At 57.0% G+C, this 15,874-nt stretch overlaps 7 protein-coding genes across 7 annotated transcripts; 2 read left to right on the top strand and 5 right to left on the bottom strand.

The window, feature by feature from the left end:
• Positions 1–228: 228 nt before the first annotated feature.
• On the bottom strand, positions 229–1,455 carry BO82DRAFT_382947 (uncharacterized protein; the record flags this gene model as incomplete). The annotated part of the gene is made up of 3 exons (XM_025637978.1): positions 229–1,025; positions 1,086–1,221; positions 1,282–1,455. The coding sequence occupies 3 exons, from the start codon at positions 1,453–1,455 to the stop codon at positions 229–231; spliced, it is 1,107 nt and encodes a 368-aa protein (XP_025492651.1).
• A 1,276-nt stretch (positions 1,456–2,731) lies between these two features.
• BO82DRAFT_364175 (uncharacterized protein) lies at positions 2,732–4,234 on the top strand (the record flags this gene model as incomplete). Its single annotated transcript, XM_025636932.1, has 1 exon — positions 2,732–4,234. The coding sequence occupies one exon, from the start codon at positions 2,732–2,734 to the stop codon at positions 4,232–4,234; it is 1,503 nt and encodes a 500-aa protein (XP_025492650.1).
• A 202-nt stretch (positions 4,235–4,436) lies between these two features.
• On the bottom strand, positions 4,437–6,760 carry BO82DRAFT_333849 (putative transporter). The gene is made up of 7 exons (XM_025633238.1): positions 6,341–6,760; positions 6,080–6,297; positions 5,978–6,030; positions 5,581–5,923; positions 5,254–5,530; positions 5,071–5,193; positions 4,437–4,999 (listed from the first exon to the last, which is right to left on the bottom strand). Exons 1-7 carry the CDS (start codon positions 6,562–6,564, stop codon positions 4,444–4,446), a joined length of 1,794 nt encoding a protein of 597 aa, XP_025492649.1. The 5' UTR covers positions 6,565–6,760; the 3' UTR covers positions 4,437–4,443.
• A 431-nt stretch (positions 6,761–7,191) lies between these two features.
• Positions 7,192–9,007, bottom strand: BO82DRAFT_353689 (tetratricopeptide repeat domain protein). Its single transcript, XM_025635027.1, has one exon. The coding sequence runs from the start codon at positions 8,993–8,995 to the stop codon at positions 7,283–7,285; it is 1,713 nt and encodes a 570-aa protein (XP_025492648.1). The 5' UTR covers positions 8,996–9,007; the 3' UTR covers positions 7,192–7,282.
• A 476-nt stretch (positions 9,008–9,483) lies between these two features.
• On the top strand, positions 9,484–10,727 carry BO82DRAFT_333845 (class I SAM-dependent methyltransferase; the record flags this gene model as incomplete). The annotated part of the gene is made up of 4 exons (XM_025633237.1): positions 9,484–9,690; positions 9,744–9,857; positions 9,961–10,426; positions 10,463–10,727. Exons 1-4 carry the CDS (start codon positions 9,615–9,617, stop codon positions 10,725–10,727), a joined length of 921 nt encoding a protein of 306 aa, XP_025492647.1. The 5' UTR covers positions 9,484–9,614.
• Positions 10,728–11,061: 334 nt separating this feature from the next.
• Positions 11,062–12,082, bottom strand: BO82DRAFT_308598 (glycoside hydrolase family 43 protein; the record flags this gene model as incomplete). Its single annotated transcript, XM_025632321.1, has 2 exons — positions 11,731–12,082; positions 11,062–11,678 (listed from the first exon to the last, which is right to left on the bottom strand). Coding segments are annotated over exons 1-2 (834 nt in total), but the record flags the coding sequence as incomplete, so codon positions are not given.
• Positions 12,083–13,354: 1,272 nt separating this feature from the next.
• Positions 13,355–15,489, bottom strand: BO82DRAFT_353688 (putative isoamyl alcohol oxidase). The gene has a single exon (XM_025635026.1). The coding sequence runs from the start codon at positions 15,222–15,224 to the stop codon at positions 13,524–13,526; it is 1,701 nt and encodes a 566-aa protein (XP_025492645.1). The 5' UTR covers positions 15,225–15,489; the 3' UTR covers positions 13,355–13,523.
• Between the last annotated feature and the right edge of the window lie 385 nt (positions 15,490–15,874).

The following is a 15,874-nucleotide window of genomic DNA, read 5'->3' as shown; positions in this document are numbered from 1 at the left end:
GTGCATTACAGCTGCATGTTAAAGTGACACCTTGACCCTACTTGCGGGGGAGAATGGCTGTCTTACAGTGGCTCTCGCTCGCCTTTACACCCAGACCATAAGCCCAGCAGGAGAGGCATAATCATGAATCCAGCAGTCAACTATGAGTCTCCTTAGAGCCGGTGAACAAGATTGAACATCCCTTTGCGTTCCTGAAGCATGCTTTGACGAGGCCCGCGGTCATAATCGTCAGAGCATCAGGCTTTTGACTATGTCATCTTGGAAGGCTGTTGAGCCCCAATTCAAGATGCTTGAAATTTTCGAGATCAGATCAAATGCACTATCCTCTTGTGTCGTCCGCCAGATGCCAATGTTGGCCATACCATAGCTGCTCTTCGTTTCATCCCAGAAATGAGCCCACAGTTCACAGACAGGCCCTTCCGTGGTGACGGAGAAACAGAGGGACATCGGACTTAGAGACCCCCCTAGCTGAGGGCCTCGTGTTTCGAGCTGCGGCCCATCAGCAGCCCCAAAGAGAGCTTTTTGAATATTCACGGCCGAGGCACCACCCACTGCTGCTTGGTTCTGTGCTTGATAGAGATTTCCGCCGGTTGCACCCGACTTCGCCTCGACGAGGAGGAATGGAAACCGTAAGCTCAGTGGGGTCACACCGGGATCGCTGATAAGCTCACCGGTATCCTGGAGGTCGTTCAACAGGAAATCTGCATTTGCGACCCCCGCCGAATGCAGTTCTGTTGCAAGGGTTCCATCCGATAGCCCCAGGGAGATGTCGGGACGGGGATCCTTAAGGAAGAAAGGCGTTGAGGGCGTTTGCTCAGATGACACTGATAGAGCTGTGTCTCTGCGGAGAGTCGGTGCAGCTGCGGGCTGGATTGATGGAAACGAAGACGAACTTTCCAGGTTCATGCCCGGTCGAGAGCTGTCAGACTCGCCAGGCCTGTTTTGCTCGGTAAGCCGTTTCCTAGGGACAGAAGACTGGGGAATCAATGGTTGATGGACGATGGGTTTGATATCGGATATCCAATCTGTTAGGTGATTAGTGTTAGCCCTGGATTATCGAGGATAGTGAGATCGGGCAAACGTGCCCCTATTTCGCGCAATTACTAGATGTGATGACTTCAGGCCGTTCAGAGCCTCGTGTATGGACTCAGCCCACTCGGCTTCACCGGCTTGAGTGGCCGCCCACTCCATTGACTGAGATTGGAGTTTGGCTGCTAAAGTCTTGAGGGTAGCATGGTCCGCAGGGAGATAATGAAGCACGGACTTGATTCAAGTGTCAACCCTTTGAGGTGCCTTCGCATCAACATAGATTCTGGCACGGAAAAGGGTACGTGCTCGGTAGGTGGATTCGCTCGGCTTGCGTGGACTAGATGAGCGGGACCTTCTGGTGGATACCGATGATAGAGAAGGCGGAGGCAACTTTGTGGGGCCTACGTCGGGATACGAATTCGCCATACTGCCTGAAGTCTGTGATTCGAGTTGTGATAGATGCTGCCTCGTCAATGGAAGGGTAGTCGGCGAGAATGAAGTCGGAGTCAACCTGGCGTGTTTGGAATCCTGCTCATCAGGTGCGGAGGGATCTGCGTGTCGCTTCATGTTTGGTCTTTACAGGGACGTTTTATCCACCGAGTCTCGGCAAAGCGAGAGGATGTACCTCTTATCGTTGCTTGACGTGCTCGAATCGGCGAGGCGGCATAAAATGGTTAGATGACGCGGGGGCCTGTCATAGGCTTAGCTGTGGTGTTGGTGTTTGTGTTGCGAGAACACGCGGTCAGGTGATCGAGGAATTGAGTTGACGCACGTGACACAGATAAGATAAGAGCAGCACCCATAATGTGAAAGGTACAGACAGTACTGGGGGGAGAGGATCCGCGCGTGGTCGTCGGCGAAGGTTCCTCCGAAGGAGGGATGAACCGTTTTCAAGGAAATCGGAAGAAGAGGGGCGGCAAAGACAGGGAGAGAAGGGTGTTTGTGTGTGTTGACAGTACTACAACACTCTGTGGGCAGTTCATGTGGCTACAGATTGATCTGACAGATTTCTGTAGATTTCCTTTTTTTTTTCCGGGGCAATAAAGGCAAGACCACTCAATGACAACCCGGTTCTGCTAAGATAGGGTCATCTTGTCACGTGACCTAGAAGGAGCCCGTATCTGCATCCATGTCCATTGACCATTATACATACTTATGCATGGCTATATATTCATGCAGCAAGGGTCCACACGCAGCATAGCAAGCGGATGATCAAGATCCAACAAAGAACAGGTCCAGGATTGTCCAAACCTAAAATCAGTATCCACCGAGATCAAAACGAGTCGCAACCAGCAATGGAAAAAGCTCGCCTCCTGAACAAACAAGTAATTTCATTATAAAAAGAAACATTGACATTCTTTGAAGTGAGAATACTTATTCAGTAGCATAGATAACAAGTGCTTACAACACAGCTAACAAATAAAGGCATTGTCTCAGGCATCCTTTTGAGGATACCGGCGCTCTCCAGCAACGGCATTATCTTACCTTGAGTCCCAAGTACTTTCGTCCTTGAAGGAACTAGAATCAGACTATAAATCGCAGCGGGAAGCCTTGGGTCTATGCAAGTACTCGTCGGCTCTGTAAACTCTCGTCGCATACTCCAGTTTATAGTTCAAGCGTGTTTGCGCTCTCGTCCAATCGCATAGGCACCTAGGCACCTTTCGAGTCAAGCATAGAAAAAGGCATCGAGCTCGATGCCAACATGACAATCAATTCTGACAACACTATGCCTTGCACGAGCAAAAAGCGGAGACTCATCTGCAGCGAGGAGCCTGCTCGCGCGGGCAAAAGACCTCGAGCGGACTCCAAGAAGCCGCCGCCAATAACGCTCCATGGCTCCGCTCGCCATGTTGCGGCGCCTGCAAGCGCACCATTGCTTTGCACTCGGTCGTCCTTCGGCCTCTCAGAGTACGGAATCCCGGCTTCACCTCAGTTGTACTACAAAGAGGGGGTGGCTGCGCCGAGCCCCATTCAACCCCAATGGGCCGTGCGAGCCCTGGTCCACTATCACCGGGTCCCAGCTCGTCGACACAGCCTCGGCGAGCCCGGACAGGTCAATGTTCCTGTTCGTGTCAACGTCCTAAGTCTGCAGCCCATCGTGCTCTGCAGCGTGCAGCAAACCATCCCCAAAGCCGCGGTTCTGCACCCCATCACTAACCCTAACCACGCTGCGAGAAGTATCCCCGCGACCGACCCCACCCTCCTCGAGCCCCTTCGCACCCAAATCCCAAAGGAGGTCCTCCCACTCGCAGCCCGGCTGCACGAACTCCTGTACCCTAGCAAATGCCCGGCGACCGACCCACTGACCTGTGAATGCCTTCTGGCGCAGATGCAGGGCTGGTCGTCCCCTTCCGCCACCGACATCCGGCAGTATCGCCTCACCTCCGACCCCACTGCCCTAACGACTATGACCAACTTCCACTCCCGAATCATGCACTTCGTGGAAGACTACATGACCCAAACCTGGTCCACCTTCGCCCAACGCTTCCCCACCCACCCACCCACGCCCCCTTCCCGCGCGGAATACCTTCGCGTCATCCGAACCTTCTATGTCCACGAACTCTGCACCCGGGAAATGGCCCTCACGCGCCGCGGGATCCCGACCCGCGGGCCCGCGCGCGGGTTCGTCCGCGAGGAGTACAAGGCCGCCCTAGACGCCTCCTGGCGCAACCAGGTCACGCAGCTGGCAGCCTGGGAAGCGGAGCAGCTGTTCTGCGTGGCCACGTACTTGCGTGGCGTGTTCGATTCGCTCCTCGACCGCGAGCTGCATCGCGTGCGGCTGCATCGGCTCGAGGACGGGATGCGGCCGCTCCCGCGCGAAGATTGCGAGTTTCACGGCATGCCGCTACTGTACCGCGCTTGGGTGGAACGGGTTCCCGTGCAGAGGCAAAGGACGCTGCAGGCGGCGGATCGCGGATACCTCTGGTTGATTACGAGTCAGAATCTGGGGAATTTCCTGCGGACGGTGGGTGGGCATCGGAGCGCGGTGCGCTGGACCGGGAGTCTGTTTCGCGATGATGTCTCCGGGGCGCAGGCGGCGTGGCGTTGGGCGCTGGGGAAGGGCGAGGGGATTGTGTTGGTGGGGCGGAGGCGCACGGCTGAGGCCAGGGGGTGGGGGTATGTGTTTCTTGATCGGGAGCGGTTGGCGAGGCATGGGTCTTTGACGGGGCCTTTTGTGCGGATGGGAGGGGCTAGTGAGGAGTGAGGTGGTGGTGTTTCTTACGTTCCTGCGATGGCAGTTGAAATATACATCTTTCGAACAATTGCTGTTCTTCAAGTTCGTTTATGAATTTGTGCATCGCTCATATAATATGTCGTAACCGTAGCCGTAACCATAACCTAGTCTATACACGACCCCTATCCCATACCCCAACCAACCCACAACCCCCCACCCCCTATACATCCCCCGATGATCTACAAAACCGTCCCTCTCACCTGTCTGACCCCCCTCAACCGAATATCTCTCCACATCGCTACCCCAAAAACAGCCGCCGGCAACACCGCCAACCCAACGATGAGCATCCTCTTCTGCGCCACGCCGTAGGCTCTAACGGTCGCCTCGCGCTCCTCCGTCCCCGGCGCAAACTCCAACACCCGCGCAATAGAGCCGTACAACTCCGCCGCCAGATACTTCTTCTCGTCGGGCAGGTACTTCTCGATATACACCGGGACGGTACTCGTCCAGATCGCGCCGGAGATGGCCGCGCCGACCGCGGACCCGATCTTCGACCCCAGCCCGACCAGCGCGAAGGACACGGCGATCGTCTCGTGGTTGCCCGTCGCCAGCCCCGCGATCTCCTGGCAGATGACCAGCGTGCCGCCCGCGACGGCCTTGAGGATCTCGCAGGCGATCACGGCGGTGATGTGGCTCGTGGGCGAGCGGAAGGGGATCATCAGGGCGGTGCCCAGGATGAAAAGGGGGAGGGCGGTTAGGGCGGGGGTTTTGAAGCGGTTGATGTTACGAATTAAGCTGCATTTGTTAGTAAACATCTCATGACGAGGGGAGGTGGGGTTGGGGAATCAGAGTTGAAGCGCACGTACATCCCCACCGGAATCGAGATGATACAGCTGCCGATGCTGTAGATGTTGTAGATGTAGCCCGTGTCGCGGATGCTGGTGTTGAAGACGACTTGCAGGTACGAGGAGAAGTAGAGGTCCCAGCAGCTGTACCGGTGATTAGCACGTCAAAGAGGGAAAGGGAAATCGAGGCTAAGAAAGGCGTACTAGAAGCTCATGAACATCGCGCATGCGAGAAGAAACGCGCCCAGGAGCGTCGGGTCCCGCAGCCGGCTGTACGGGATAAAGCACACCGGGGCCCCCGAGCGCTCCCAGAACAGAAACCCGACCACGCTCAGAACACCCAGTACGATCATCGCGATGATGTCCGGCGCCAGCCACCGGTCGAGCAGGGACGTGCTCCACATGTTGGTCCCGGAGGTGGCGAGGGTCAACGGCAGCAAGATCAGGACAAAGCCGGCGGTGATGAGCAGCATTCCGATGGCTGTGCTTGTTAGTACTGTGCTGTGCATCGTCCTCAGAGGCATAACGTACGGTCGAATTCCACGACATAATGAATGATCGTCTCCATCCGCGTCCGGTTTTGCGGCTTCGGCTTGATGACGCCCGCCGATTGGGCCTTCTTGCGCGTGCTCCAGAGGAGGAGTAGGAGTGGTGCGGTGACAAGAGGGGTAAGCACGGCGAAGATGCCGAAGCCGGTGTACAGGCCATCGCGTTCGTAGAGGAACTGCGCAGCTGCCGGGCCGATGAAGGTGGTGATCACGTAGGGAAACGAGGCGATGCCGTAGACGAAGGCCCGGTTGACGAGTTCGGTGGTGTCGGACATGAAGACGTGCAGGACGTAATCCATGCCGTTGTAGCCGACCCAGTAGATGATCTGAACTTGGGTTAGGATGGTCCCGCGGAAGGGATGGGGGGTGGATGAATCTACCTGTGCCGCCACATAGGTTTCGACATTACGACAGGCAGCCATCAGGACTAGTCCTGGTGATGGTCAGTATACAGCAACCTCCGTTGTGATCAAGCAACCTACCCAGGGTGCACAAAGCGACCATAGCTGCAAAGCCCTCGGGCCGGCCCAGAATGTCGATCAACTTGGCGATCGGCAGTTTCGACACCCCGCCGATGATGCTCGTCAATACGTTGGTCATGGCGATGAGCGAGTGGTCGGTGAACTCGGAATAGACATAGGGACTCAGACTGCTGGTCGTTTGCTGCTGCAGGGAGTTGACAAAGAAGATGATGAAGACCCTACGAAGTTAGAGGGGACTTGACGAGGCTGCGGGGAACATACAGTGCGTAACCCGTATACAGGGTCCGGGTGGACCAGACCGAAGCCAGGGCCTCGATCTCCGCGACTCCATGAGAGGTGTGCTCTGGGGAGGACAAATCCGGGCCATCAGGGATGGGCTCGTAGCCATCGTCTCGTGGCGCGGGAACATCCGCAGGATGCGTGCGGCGGATTTCTTCAAGAATCTCCCTGGCTTCGTGGTACTTGCTCCGCAAGAACCCGAGCATGGTGGGAGACTGTTGTTGCAGTTTGTGTTGCAGCGTGCAGACGGTTCCACGGAACCAGAAATTTACTGTGAAAGATTCAGGAGACGCGATGAAAAAGAGTTGCAGCGGCCAGCGCTTGATGCGACTACATGAGAACGATCGAGATCGATAGGAGTGTGCAAGAGGGGGGTGTCATCAGATATAGGAAGGGTAGACTTGCAGTCAATGCTGACCGCTTGTATTGCGGAAGAGGGAAAGAAAGCAGAGACTGCTTTCAGGCTAGGTGAGGCAGCCAATCACACGCGTGACTCAGTCCCCCGTAGGTGGATCCCAGCATTAGTCGCCCCCAACCGGGCGGTCATTGGCGGGAGAACCGAAAAACAAAAGGCAAGATTATCAGATGAGAATCCCATCTGATAAGATCTGGTCGCGCAACTCGGATCCCTCGGCATGATTGATGAATTGACAGTTACCCCGCTCAAGCACGAGTACTCTCCAATAGTCTTATTACTGAAGCCTCATCATCCATCTTCTCCGACCGTAGGAGAATACTGAAGCTACTATGCGGTAGAGCTCATAAGCCCGTGGAAATCCTCTCAATAATCTGCCGCAAATACGGTACAGTGACATGAGCAAACTCTCGCAGCCTTTGTTTTCTAATGCAAGAACCCCAAGTCCAACATCTATTCACACATTTCATACAGCGAATCCTCACTCCGCTATCATCCCACAACTGCACTCAGCAACCCTCCCCCCCACAGCATTTCGCATCCCGCAAAACCTCCAACCGACAAAAACACGAAGCCCGAATCGGAATATCCGCGCCGGCCAACGCAACATTCCTCGCCGGCTCGATCGCCTTCGCCTCTTCCGTCTTGCCCAACCGCACCAAGCACTCATGATACCCATGCAACGCCCAGACATTGTTGGGATGCCTCCGCGGGCGGATTAGCGACTCATCAAGCCCCAGATCGGCGCGGTACGTGCGGGCCGCCTCCTCGACCTCGCCCTGCTCCAGCTTGAGGGCGGCGTACGCGTGACGCACGGGCTGCATCCACGCCCACGGCTCGCTGTAAGGCAGCCGGTCCTCGAGCTCGATTGCCTCCTGCAGCGCCGCGAAGGCCACTTCGTAGTTGCCGGCGCGGTACTCAATCTCTCCCGTCAGCATGGGGATGCCTACGGCCAGCATGTCGAGGGCTTTGCTGTTGTACGCCCGGCGGGTGGGGGGTACCCGTTCACGGGCAGCGAGGAAGAGGGCTTGTTCGCTCCGGGCGGAGGGGATATCGTTGGTGGCGGCGTGGGCGAGCGCGCGGGCATAGTGTGTGGTGGCGGTGGTGATGGCGTAGAGGGCTTGGTCTTCTGGCAGTGGCATCTGCTTGAGTTCCTCCCACATGCCGAATCGCACCATTATGTGCAGCCGGATGGCGACAAAGTGCTCGATCCAGTCGGCCATCGGCGGGGATTGCGTGCGGAGGAGGGACTCCGGGATGCTGGCTTCCATCCGGGTGACGGCGTCCAAGGCGGTGCGCTTCTGGCCCGCGAACATGGCGGCGTAGACCAGGGAGTGGTAGTCGTGTAGTCGATAGAAGGTGTAGAAGTTGTTGTGGCCGGCTTTGGCGGCGTAGCGGTCGTCAGCTAGCGTGGAGCGGTAGTTGGACCGGATCGAGGCGCGCCAGTCTCCGATCAGGATGTCCAGGTGCGTGGGCATGTGGTGCATGTGTCCGGCGTCGGGGACGAGATCGCGCAGGTGGTCTGCAGCGTAGATGCCTTTCTCGGGGGTGGGAGACATCTCGATGAAGTGGATGTATAGGTGCAACAGGCCCGGGTGGCGGTAGGCCCCTGTCTGTGTGAGGGCAGTCTGGAGCACAGTCTGAACTTCCGTAGTTCGGGCCTTTGGGTTGGCCTTGCCAGTGAAAAGGTCCCAGAGGGCCCAGGGGGTGACATTCATGAGGGCGTCGGCGTAGAGGGTGGCGATGTCGAGGTCAGAGCCGAATTGCTCGTACACTGGCTTCATCGCGTCGGCGTAGGCGCAGTTGACGGTGCCGTAGTCTTCCGGGCTCAAGGGAGTGTCGCGAGGGAATCGCTCAACGATTGCCTTGCAGAGGCCCTGCTCGAGGGGAGAGGAGTGCCTGCAAAGCTCCAGGGCCTTTTGAGATGCTTCGTGGCCGCGCTGGACGCAGATGTGCAGATCTTTCCGATCGAAGCGTTCCCATGCCTTGTTGTAGTTGGGTCCAACGGCGTATGCGAGCCCCCAATAGCCCATGGCAAAGAACGGATCATGCTGGATGGCTTGTTCGAAGCAATGGACAGCTTCGCCGTGGTGGAAGGAGTAGACCCAGACGAGGCCGCGGTTGAACCAGAGGCGCGCATCCTCGCTGGTGGTGGTGACGGCGCGTGAATGAGTGCCCAGGTCGAAGTAGTCGGCGCTGGCAGGAACCGGCTCGCGCGTCATTTTGTGGACTGGTGAGATTCAGAGACTGATATGGTATTGGTGATGGTGAGGCCTGTAGAGGAGGACGATGCATTAAATAGCAGCAAAAACCCCACTCGGTTCTGGTAAGGCGCGACGATAAGGCGGGGCGATCAGAATGCCAAAGACCGACCAGACGCCGAATACGTCGAGTCGTACGATTCACCTCTCGACCTTGATGCCGCGATTTCAACTAGATCTTATGGGTAGACTCGCATATGACTGGATCGACTCGGCTTTAGTTAAGCATAAAATATCTGAAGTCAGCATTTATGCATGGTTTTGTGAAGGAATCTTGACTCGGCGATTGGTTTCAATGCCAAGACCCAGGATCAAGGCATCAAAGGCCGAGTGAATCCGCTCACACCGATTGGCCAATTATCTCCAATCCTTCCGCATCTCAATCTGTCTTTTCTTATCGGTCGCCGTTCCGATGATTCCATGTCTGGATTTTCCGAGTACTTCCCCGCGCTGATTACTTACCACTCCCACGGACATGTTGTGTCACTGTCAGCTAGTGATACAGTAATCTTCCTCACCTACACTTACTCTCATCGAGACTCTCTCCATCCTCACCCTACCAACTACAGCTTTCACACAAATGACCACCCCAACCACCCGACAATGGCTCGCATCCCTCCTCGAGCCCGGCCAAATCCTGTCCATGGCCGTAAAAAGTACACCTGCGCCGTCTCCTCGTTGATAAACCTTACTAACCTGATCACACTAGGCTACCTGATTGTATGCCTGGAGGCCATACTGGAAGGCCGCATCCTCGCCCCTCTCCTTGAAACCCAGCGCCTGCGTGACGAAGCCTTCGGGCGCTTCTGGGTTGCGTTTAGCGGTACTCTTCCCTCTTTCCCCTTTCATCCCTCTGATGTGTACGATATTAAGCATAAGAATAGCACCACCCCAATCCACCCAACCCACCACCAATGACGAGCAAGGGCAGCAGCAACAACAACAACAACCAACCCAAGACCAACCAGCAGAACCAACAGCAATCCAAGGCTCCGCCGACCTCATCCCGCCCCTCCTCGCCACAGCGCGCGGCATCACCCTCGACCTCGGCCCCGGCACAGGCACGCAGATGCCCCACCTCCGGTCGCCGGCCATCACCGCCCTCTACGGGGTCGAACCCTGCCATCATCTGCACGCGACTCTCCGCGTCCGGGCCGAGACGGAAGGCGTCAGCGAGAAGTATACGATTCTCGGGTGTAGTGCTGCGCCGGATCAGCTGGTGCCTGTGTTGCAGCAGCGGGGTTTGGTCGCAGCGGTCGATACCATCCTCTGCGTGCGGGTGCTGTGCTCGGTGCCGGATTTGGAGGGCACGGTGCGCGGGCTGTATTCGCTGCTGAAGCCGGGTGGGAGGGTGATTGTTGTGGAGCATGTGGTTAATTCGGGACTTCAAGGGTTCTTGGGTGGGAAAGGAGAGGGGAAAGAGGAGAGGACGGGGTCCGTCGTGGCTAGGGTCGTGCAGGGGCTGTATGAGTTGCTGGGATGGCGGTGGTTTGTGGGGGATTGTTGTCTGACGAGGGATACGGAGGGGGCACTGAGGGGGGCTGCCGCGGAGGATGGCGGGTGGGAAAGGGTCGAGCTGCGAAGGTATTTTGGGGAGGGGGTCATGCCATATGTTGCTGGAGTTTTGGTCAAGAAGGGGAGAACAGAGGGGAAGAAAGAGGGGACAGTTGATGAGGGATTGCGGAGGAGGTAAACAAATTCTAATCGTAAGGTGCAGGTTCATATTCGCTTTATAATTGAGTGCACTTGTCACGTTGAGTTGAATTAGGGTTAGCTCCTGATGGGAATGTGGCCTATGGCAGAGCTTGACATGATCACCCAGAAGGATTAGAATAATATCACACGACTCACTACAACTTGGCTGGAAAATCTACAGTACATGAATTTGGTCTATGATTGTGCACCAGGGGCGAGCATCAAACATAAATTGCATTTCACATCCAGCCCTTGGATCTCAGACACTACCCCTCAACACCCAGCAACTATACATATCACCTCGAGACCAACCCCTCCCACCACACCTACTCACTCGGCTCACTAAACACGGTGCTAAACGCCGCCGGCGTCTCAAACACGGGCTTGCCCCCACTCACCCCCAACGGCTGCACCATCGTATACCGCGTATCATCGCATGCTCCGGCGCTGCTATTCGACGCGTGGTACGCAATCCACGTCTCCGTGGCATCGGGGCTCTGGAAGAAGCTGTTGTGGCCGGTACCGTAGTTGCCGTTGGCCGAGGACAGCGCGCAGCTATCGCCCTTGGTCCAGGCGCTGCGGGAGGTGGGGTCGGTCGTGCCGTCCCAGGTCAGCAGGGCGACGCAGTAGTACGGGGTCCAGCAGTACGAGGCCGAGTAGGCGAGGTAGGTGGTGCCGGAGATGTAGAGGGCGGCGGGCCCCTCGTTGACGGGGGTGCCGTGGGTCTCGAAGCTCTCGGTCGGCTCAGAGATGACGCTGATGCTGCCGGTCAGGCTGACGTAGTCGTCGCCCAGTTTCTGGATGCAGAGCGACTGGTAGGTCACGCCGTGGAAGCAGGAGAAGACCAGGTAGTTGCCATAGGCATTGGTGCGGAGGACGGTCGCGTCGATGGACCATTCGGTCGTCAGCTGGCCGGTGTAGGTGTAGTCATCCCAGGGAGTGGAGCCGCCTGATATTACAGTTAGTTGGGGGTTTCAAGGGAGGGGCGGTAGGCTGCTAACCCGTGAGGACGTGGAGACGCTGGCCGTCCAGGTCGGTCGTCTCCCCTGCGGTGTAGTAGATGTACCACTTGCCACCCAGGTAGTGGACCTCCGGTGCCCAGACGTTGCAGCAGCGGCCGGCAGTGGAGGTGGAGTAGACGACCTTCTTTTCGGCGGTCTTGAGGCCGTCGATGGTGGTGGCCCGGCTGATCTCGAGGTCCGTCCAGGTGGTGGTCATCAGATAGTAGTATCCCCCGGTGTACACCAGGAAGGGATCGGAGCCCCCGGGGTTACGGATCGGGTTCGTATAGGCCCCAGCTGTAGGCAGGAGGGCCCACAACCCGAGCAGGGCCGTCAGCAAGCGGGTGATAATCGATTGAAACTGCATTTTGGTGGGTTGGAGTCTGCAGCTGCGATTTCCTTTTGTTTGTTGATGCCCATAGTGACTGTTATATAGACAGCATTGTAACTGCCAAGATTCACCCCACGGGGATTGAGTCGCGATGATGTCCGTGGTTGATGTCTCCCACCGGAGAGATACCCTTCGCAGTATAATGCTCATCGGATGCTGAATGCGGGGGGGATGTATTCACGGCAATGCCGAGGCTTGGCAAAGGGTATTTCCACCACTCCCGCTGCCACGCCCAGCCTGCTGGTAGGCATTGAGGATTCATCTAACCACGTTGAATGCGCCATGACGTTCTGCATCAGAGGGACAAGCATAATCCGGCCACGTGATTCCAACGACCTTTTCCTTTTGTTTACATACAGGAACCTGGCTAGTTTCACCGACCAAAAAAACACCAAGAAAATCAAGGATACATTCCAGCACCTCTCCTCGAAAGCATCAAAGTCGTCGTCAAAGCAACATTGCCTTGGATGGTGAGCATCATATGGGTAGAGTCATTCCGAACTGATACCGATCAGACCATCTCGATCCAGGCAGGAAGTGTTCAATCACACTCTGACCAACCTCAAATACTCAAATAAATATCTGAGTCCAAGCATGCAATTAGTGTTCTTGGATGTTGCTGTTAAGATATGTCGGCGTCATCTAGAGTTAAGCATGAGATGGCCGCTGCGTCTGCCTTTATATATATATATCCACCCGCCAAAGAGCACATTCGCACACCGAAGGCACCAGAGCGTAATCCATGATCTACACAGCCATTGCCTTCGCACCAATGTCGATCGTCAGTCCAGTAAAACAATACTTATTCAACATACTCTGAGTATACACTTCGACATTCCGATGGTAAATAACAACCGAGAACACAAATAATGTCTCAGCCTAGAGCCTTGAAGCCTCGAAGAAATTACCTAGAAGAGCCACGCCGCAAAGCCGACCGGAGCCGGATCGGACCCTTTGACTTGACGCTAGGCCCGATCTAGCACGCATCGTCCGGTTCCATGGAATCACTGCGCCATGCCGATCTTTACGCTTTTGATGACAGCGGCTGCAAAAATGACAAACAGCACGGCGGCACTGGCCCGCCAATAACGCCACGCTGCCGAGTACTGCAGCCACGCACAAGTGCTTTATTCATGGATTCATTAGTGCTCCGTCCAGTACAGTACAGAGCAGAAGATTTCGAAGGTTGGCTGAAGCTTTAGACCATCTCACGATTCAAACTTATCGACATGCCTTGAACTCATTAACAAACATTACGTCTATTTTGGTATTACACATATTCTATCCGCGCTGCGAAAGAGTGACCTGCGCCTGCACTCGGGGAGTGGGGAAATACTGGCGACCGAAAACAGCATCGAACAATCCATCTCCGTCTATACTTGAGCCGCCGTGTCGGGAATGCTCACTGAAAAGCAGCAAAGCAGGTGCTGTTGGCCTGGCTCTCCTGCCAGCCAATGCACTTCCAGCAGCTCAACAACCCCGAGGGGTCGTACTTGTGCTTGATGGTCAGCAGCTTGTCGTAGTTCTCGGTACCCCACCAGGCCTCGCGCCAATCCTCGGTGAACGGGTTGGCCTCGTTACTGTAGGCACCGCTGCCCGGGGTGATGCGCTCCAGGGTGGCCGTCATGTTCTGCAGGGTGGCGATCTTGGCCTCGCGAGTCGCGAGGGTGCTGTTCCACGCCCAGGCGCTGCCGGAGCCCAGCTCCCACACGGCCTGGCGCCAGGCCGGGGTGGCACTGGTCGATCCCTCCGTGTAGTTATACAAGACCGGGCCGACCACCGGGATGTACGGGGTCTGGCCGTTCTGCTGGATCAGCTTGAAGAAGTCCATCAGGTTCTCGCGCCCCTCGGCCGTCTCGAACACGGCGCGCGGCACCAGACGGCTGCCGGCGAAGTGGGTGACGCCCACGCTGACGGCCTCCGAGGTCACGTACGTCGAGTAGAAGTCGTACCACGAGGCGAAGTGCTCGATCACGGCGGAACCACCCTGGGCCTGGGCGTAGGCGATCACCGAGGCGAGGGACCGCTTGGCCTGAGCGACCGTCATCAGGGGAGAGACGTTGATCAAGGTGCTGCCGGTGATGTGGCCACCCCAACCTTCCTCGGCCCAGCGCAGGGTGTTGTTAACGATGATGTCCATCCAGGGGAGCACGTTGGTGGAGTTGCTGGTGAACTTGACAATGGCCGCCGTGAACCCGAAGCGCGGCTCCACGCGGTGGGTGCTCTCGAGCACCACACCGAACGTACCACCGCCACCACCGCGGAGAGCCCAGAAGAGGTCCGGGTTCTGGCATTCGTTGGCGATGCGCAGGTTGCCGTCGGGAGTCACGACCTTGTACTGCACGACGCGGTCGACACCCAAACCGTAAACGGGGGAGAGCACGGAGTGGCCGCCCATCTGCACCCAGCCGCCGGACAGGCCGACCGTGGGGGAGTAGCCGCCCAGGATGGTGACGTTGTGGTCATGGGCGAAGGCGTAGGCCTCGTCGAAGTTGACCCCGGCACCGGCAGTGATGGCGTTGTAGGTGGTGGTGGAGTTGGCGGGGCAGCCCTTGGGGACGAAGCGCGCGTGGTAGCTCATGTCCTGCAGGTTACGGGTCCACAGCTGCAGAGTGCCCTTGCCACTGCTACGGCCCAGGTAGTCGTGGCCGCTGTTCTTGATGACAACGCGCACTCCGGAGCAGCGCGAGTACTCGAGGGCGGCGCTCACGTCGGTGGCATCGTGAACCTCGAGGTAGTAGGAGGGCATGTTGCCCTGGCGGCAGTCGGTGCCATTGAAGGCCAGCGGATCGGTGGGATCGCTGCTGTCCAGCACGCACTGATCCTGGGGGTTGGACGAGCACATCTCATCCTGGTAGTTCATGTACCCATTGGGGGTGTTGGTGCGCAGGTAGGGGTCGCTGTAGTTGGCCTGGATGGTGGCACAGGCGGCATCGTTGGGGGTGACGGGGTGGCCATTGTAGCTGGAGAAACAGGGGAGGGAGAAGGGCGTGAGAGGCTGGACACGACCGCCGACTGTCGTGTTCAGCGCACTCAGGCTGCAGTTGCTGCAGCTCGCAGCGGCCAGGCCCAAGAATTGGACCGCCAATGCGGCATACGACATCTTGTTCCCCGAAGACGCCATCTTTCTGTGTTCTCTGCCACGTGTGAATGAGACAATTGAGAATGGAGATGGGGAATGGCTTGGGTTGAGGAAGAAAAAAATTGGGCAATGCCCCCGACGATCCCGCGTCAATTTATTTCTCAGAAAGGGACCAACTGCAAGGGAGAAAATCCAAGGCAAAAATGAAAGTCGGGTAGCGGCACGTTCCGCACGAGGTCTGGCTGGCCAGTGTCTCTCCCGATCGCGGAGGATGGCGCAGGCTATTGAATTGCACGACTCAGGAAGTGGAGGAATCCTGGGGACTGGGAGGAATGCGATAGAATCCGACCTCCGACTCTGTTCGACGCTAGGCTACTGACTACTGTAGTACCGAGGGAGCAAGAGGCCGTGAGAAGAGAGAAACAGGGAGGCACCAGGAGATGCTACTGAGTAGACTAATTCCACCCAGGACGATGACCCACAGCGAGCTCCACTGCCTTCTAGTCTTGCCTGTCGTCTTCAGCGAGTTTGTTTAAGGTTTCGAACGATGATTCGTGGCGTGGGCTTCGTTGGGCGCCACCACGCTTAACTGTCTTTAGGGCTCGGCCGTCCTCCGAAGCCAGGTCTCCGCAATCGACTGATATAGACTCCCTCTATAGCCTCGGACCTGC

This window comes from Aspergillus uvarum, assembly GCF_003184745.1.
Source record: "Aspergillus uvarum CBS 121591 unplaced genomic scaffold BO82scaffold_22, whole genome shotgun sequence".
Taxonomy (NCBI): Eukaryota; Fungi; Ascomycota; class Eurotiomycetes; order Eurotiales; family Aspergillaceae; genus Aspergillus; species Aspergillus uvarum.
The sequence above is the reverse complement of the archived record's forward strand: the minus strand, read 5'-3'. Positions and strand labels throughout refer to the sequence as shown.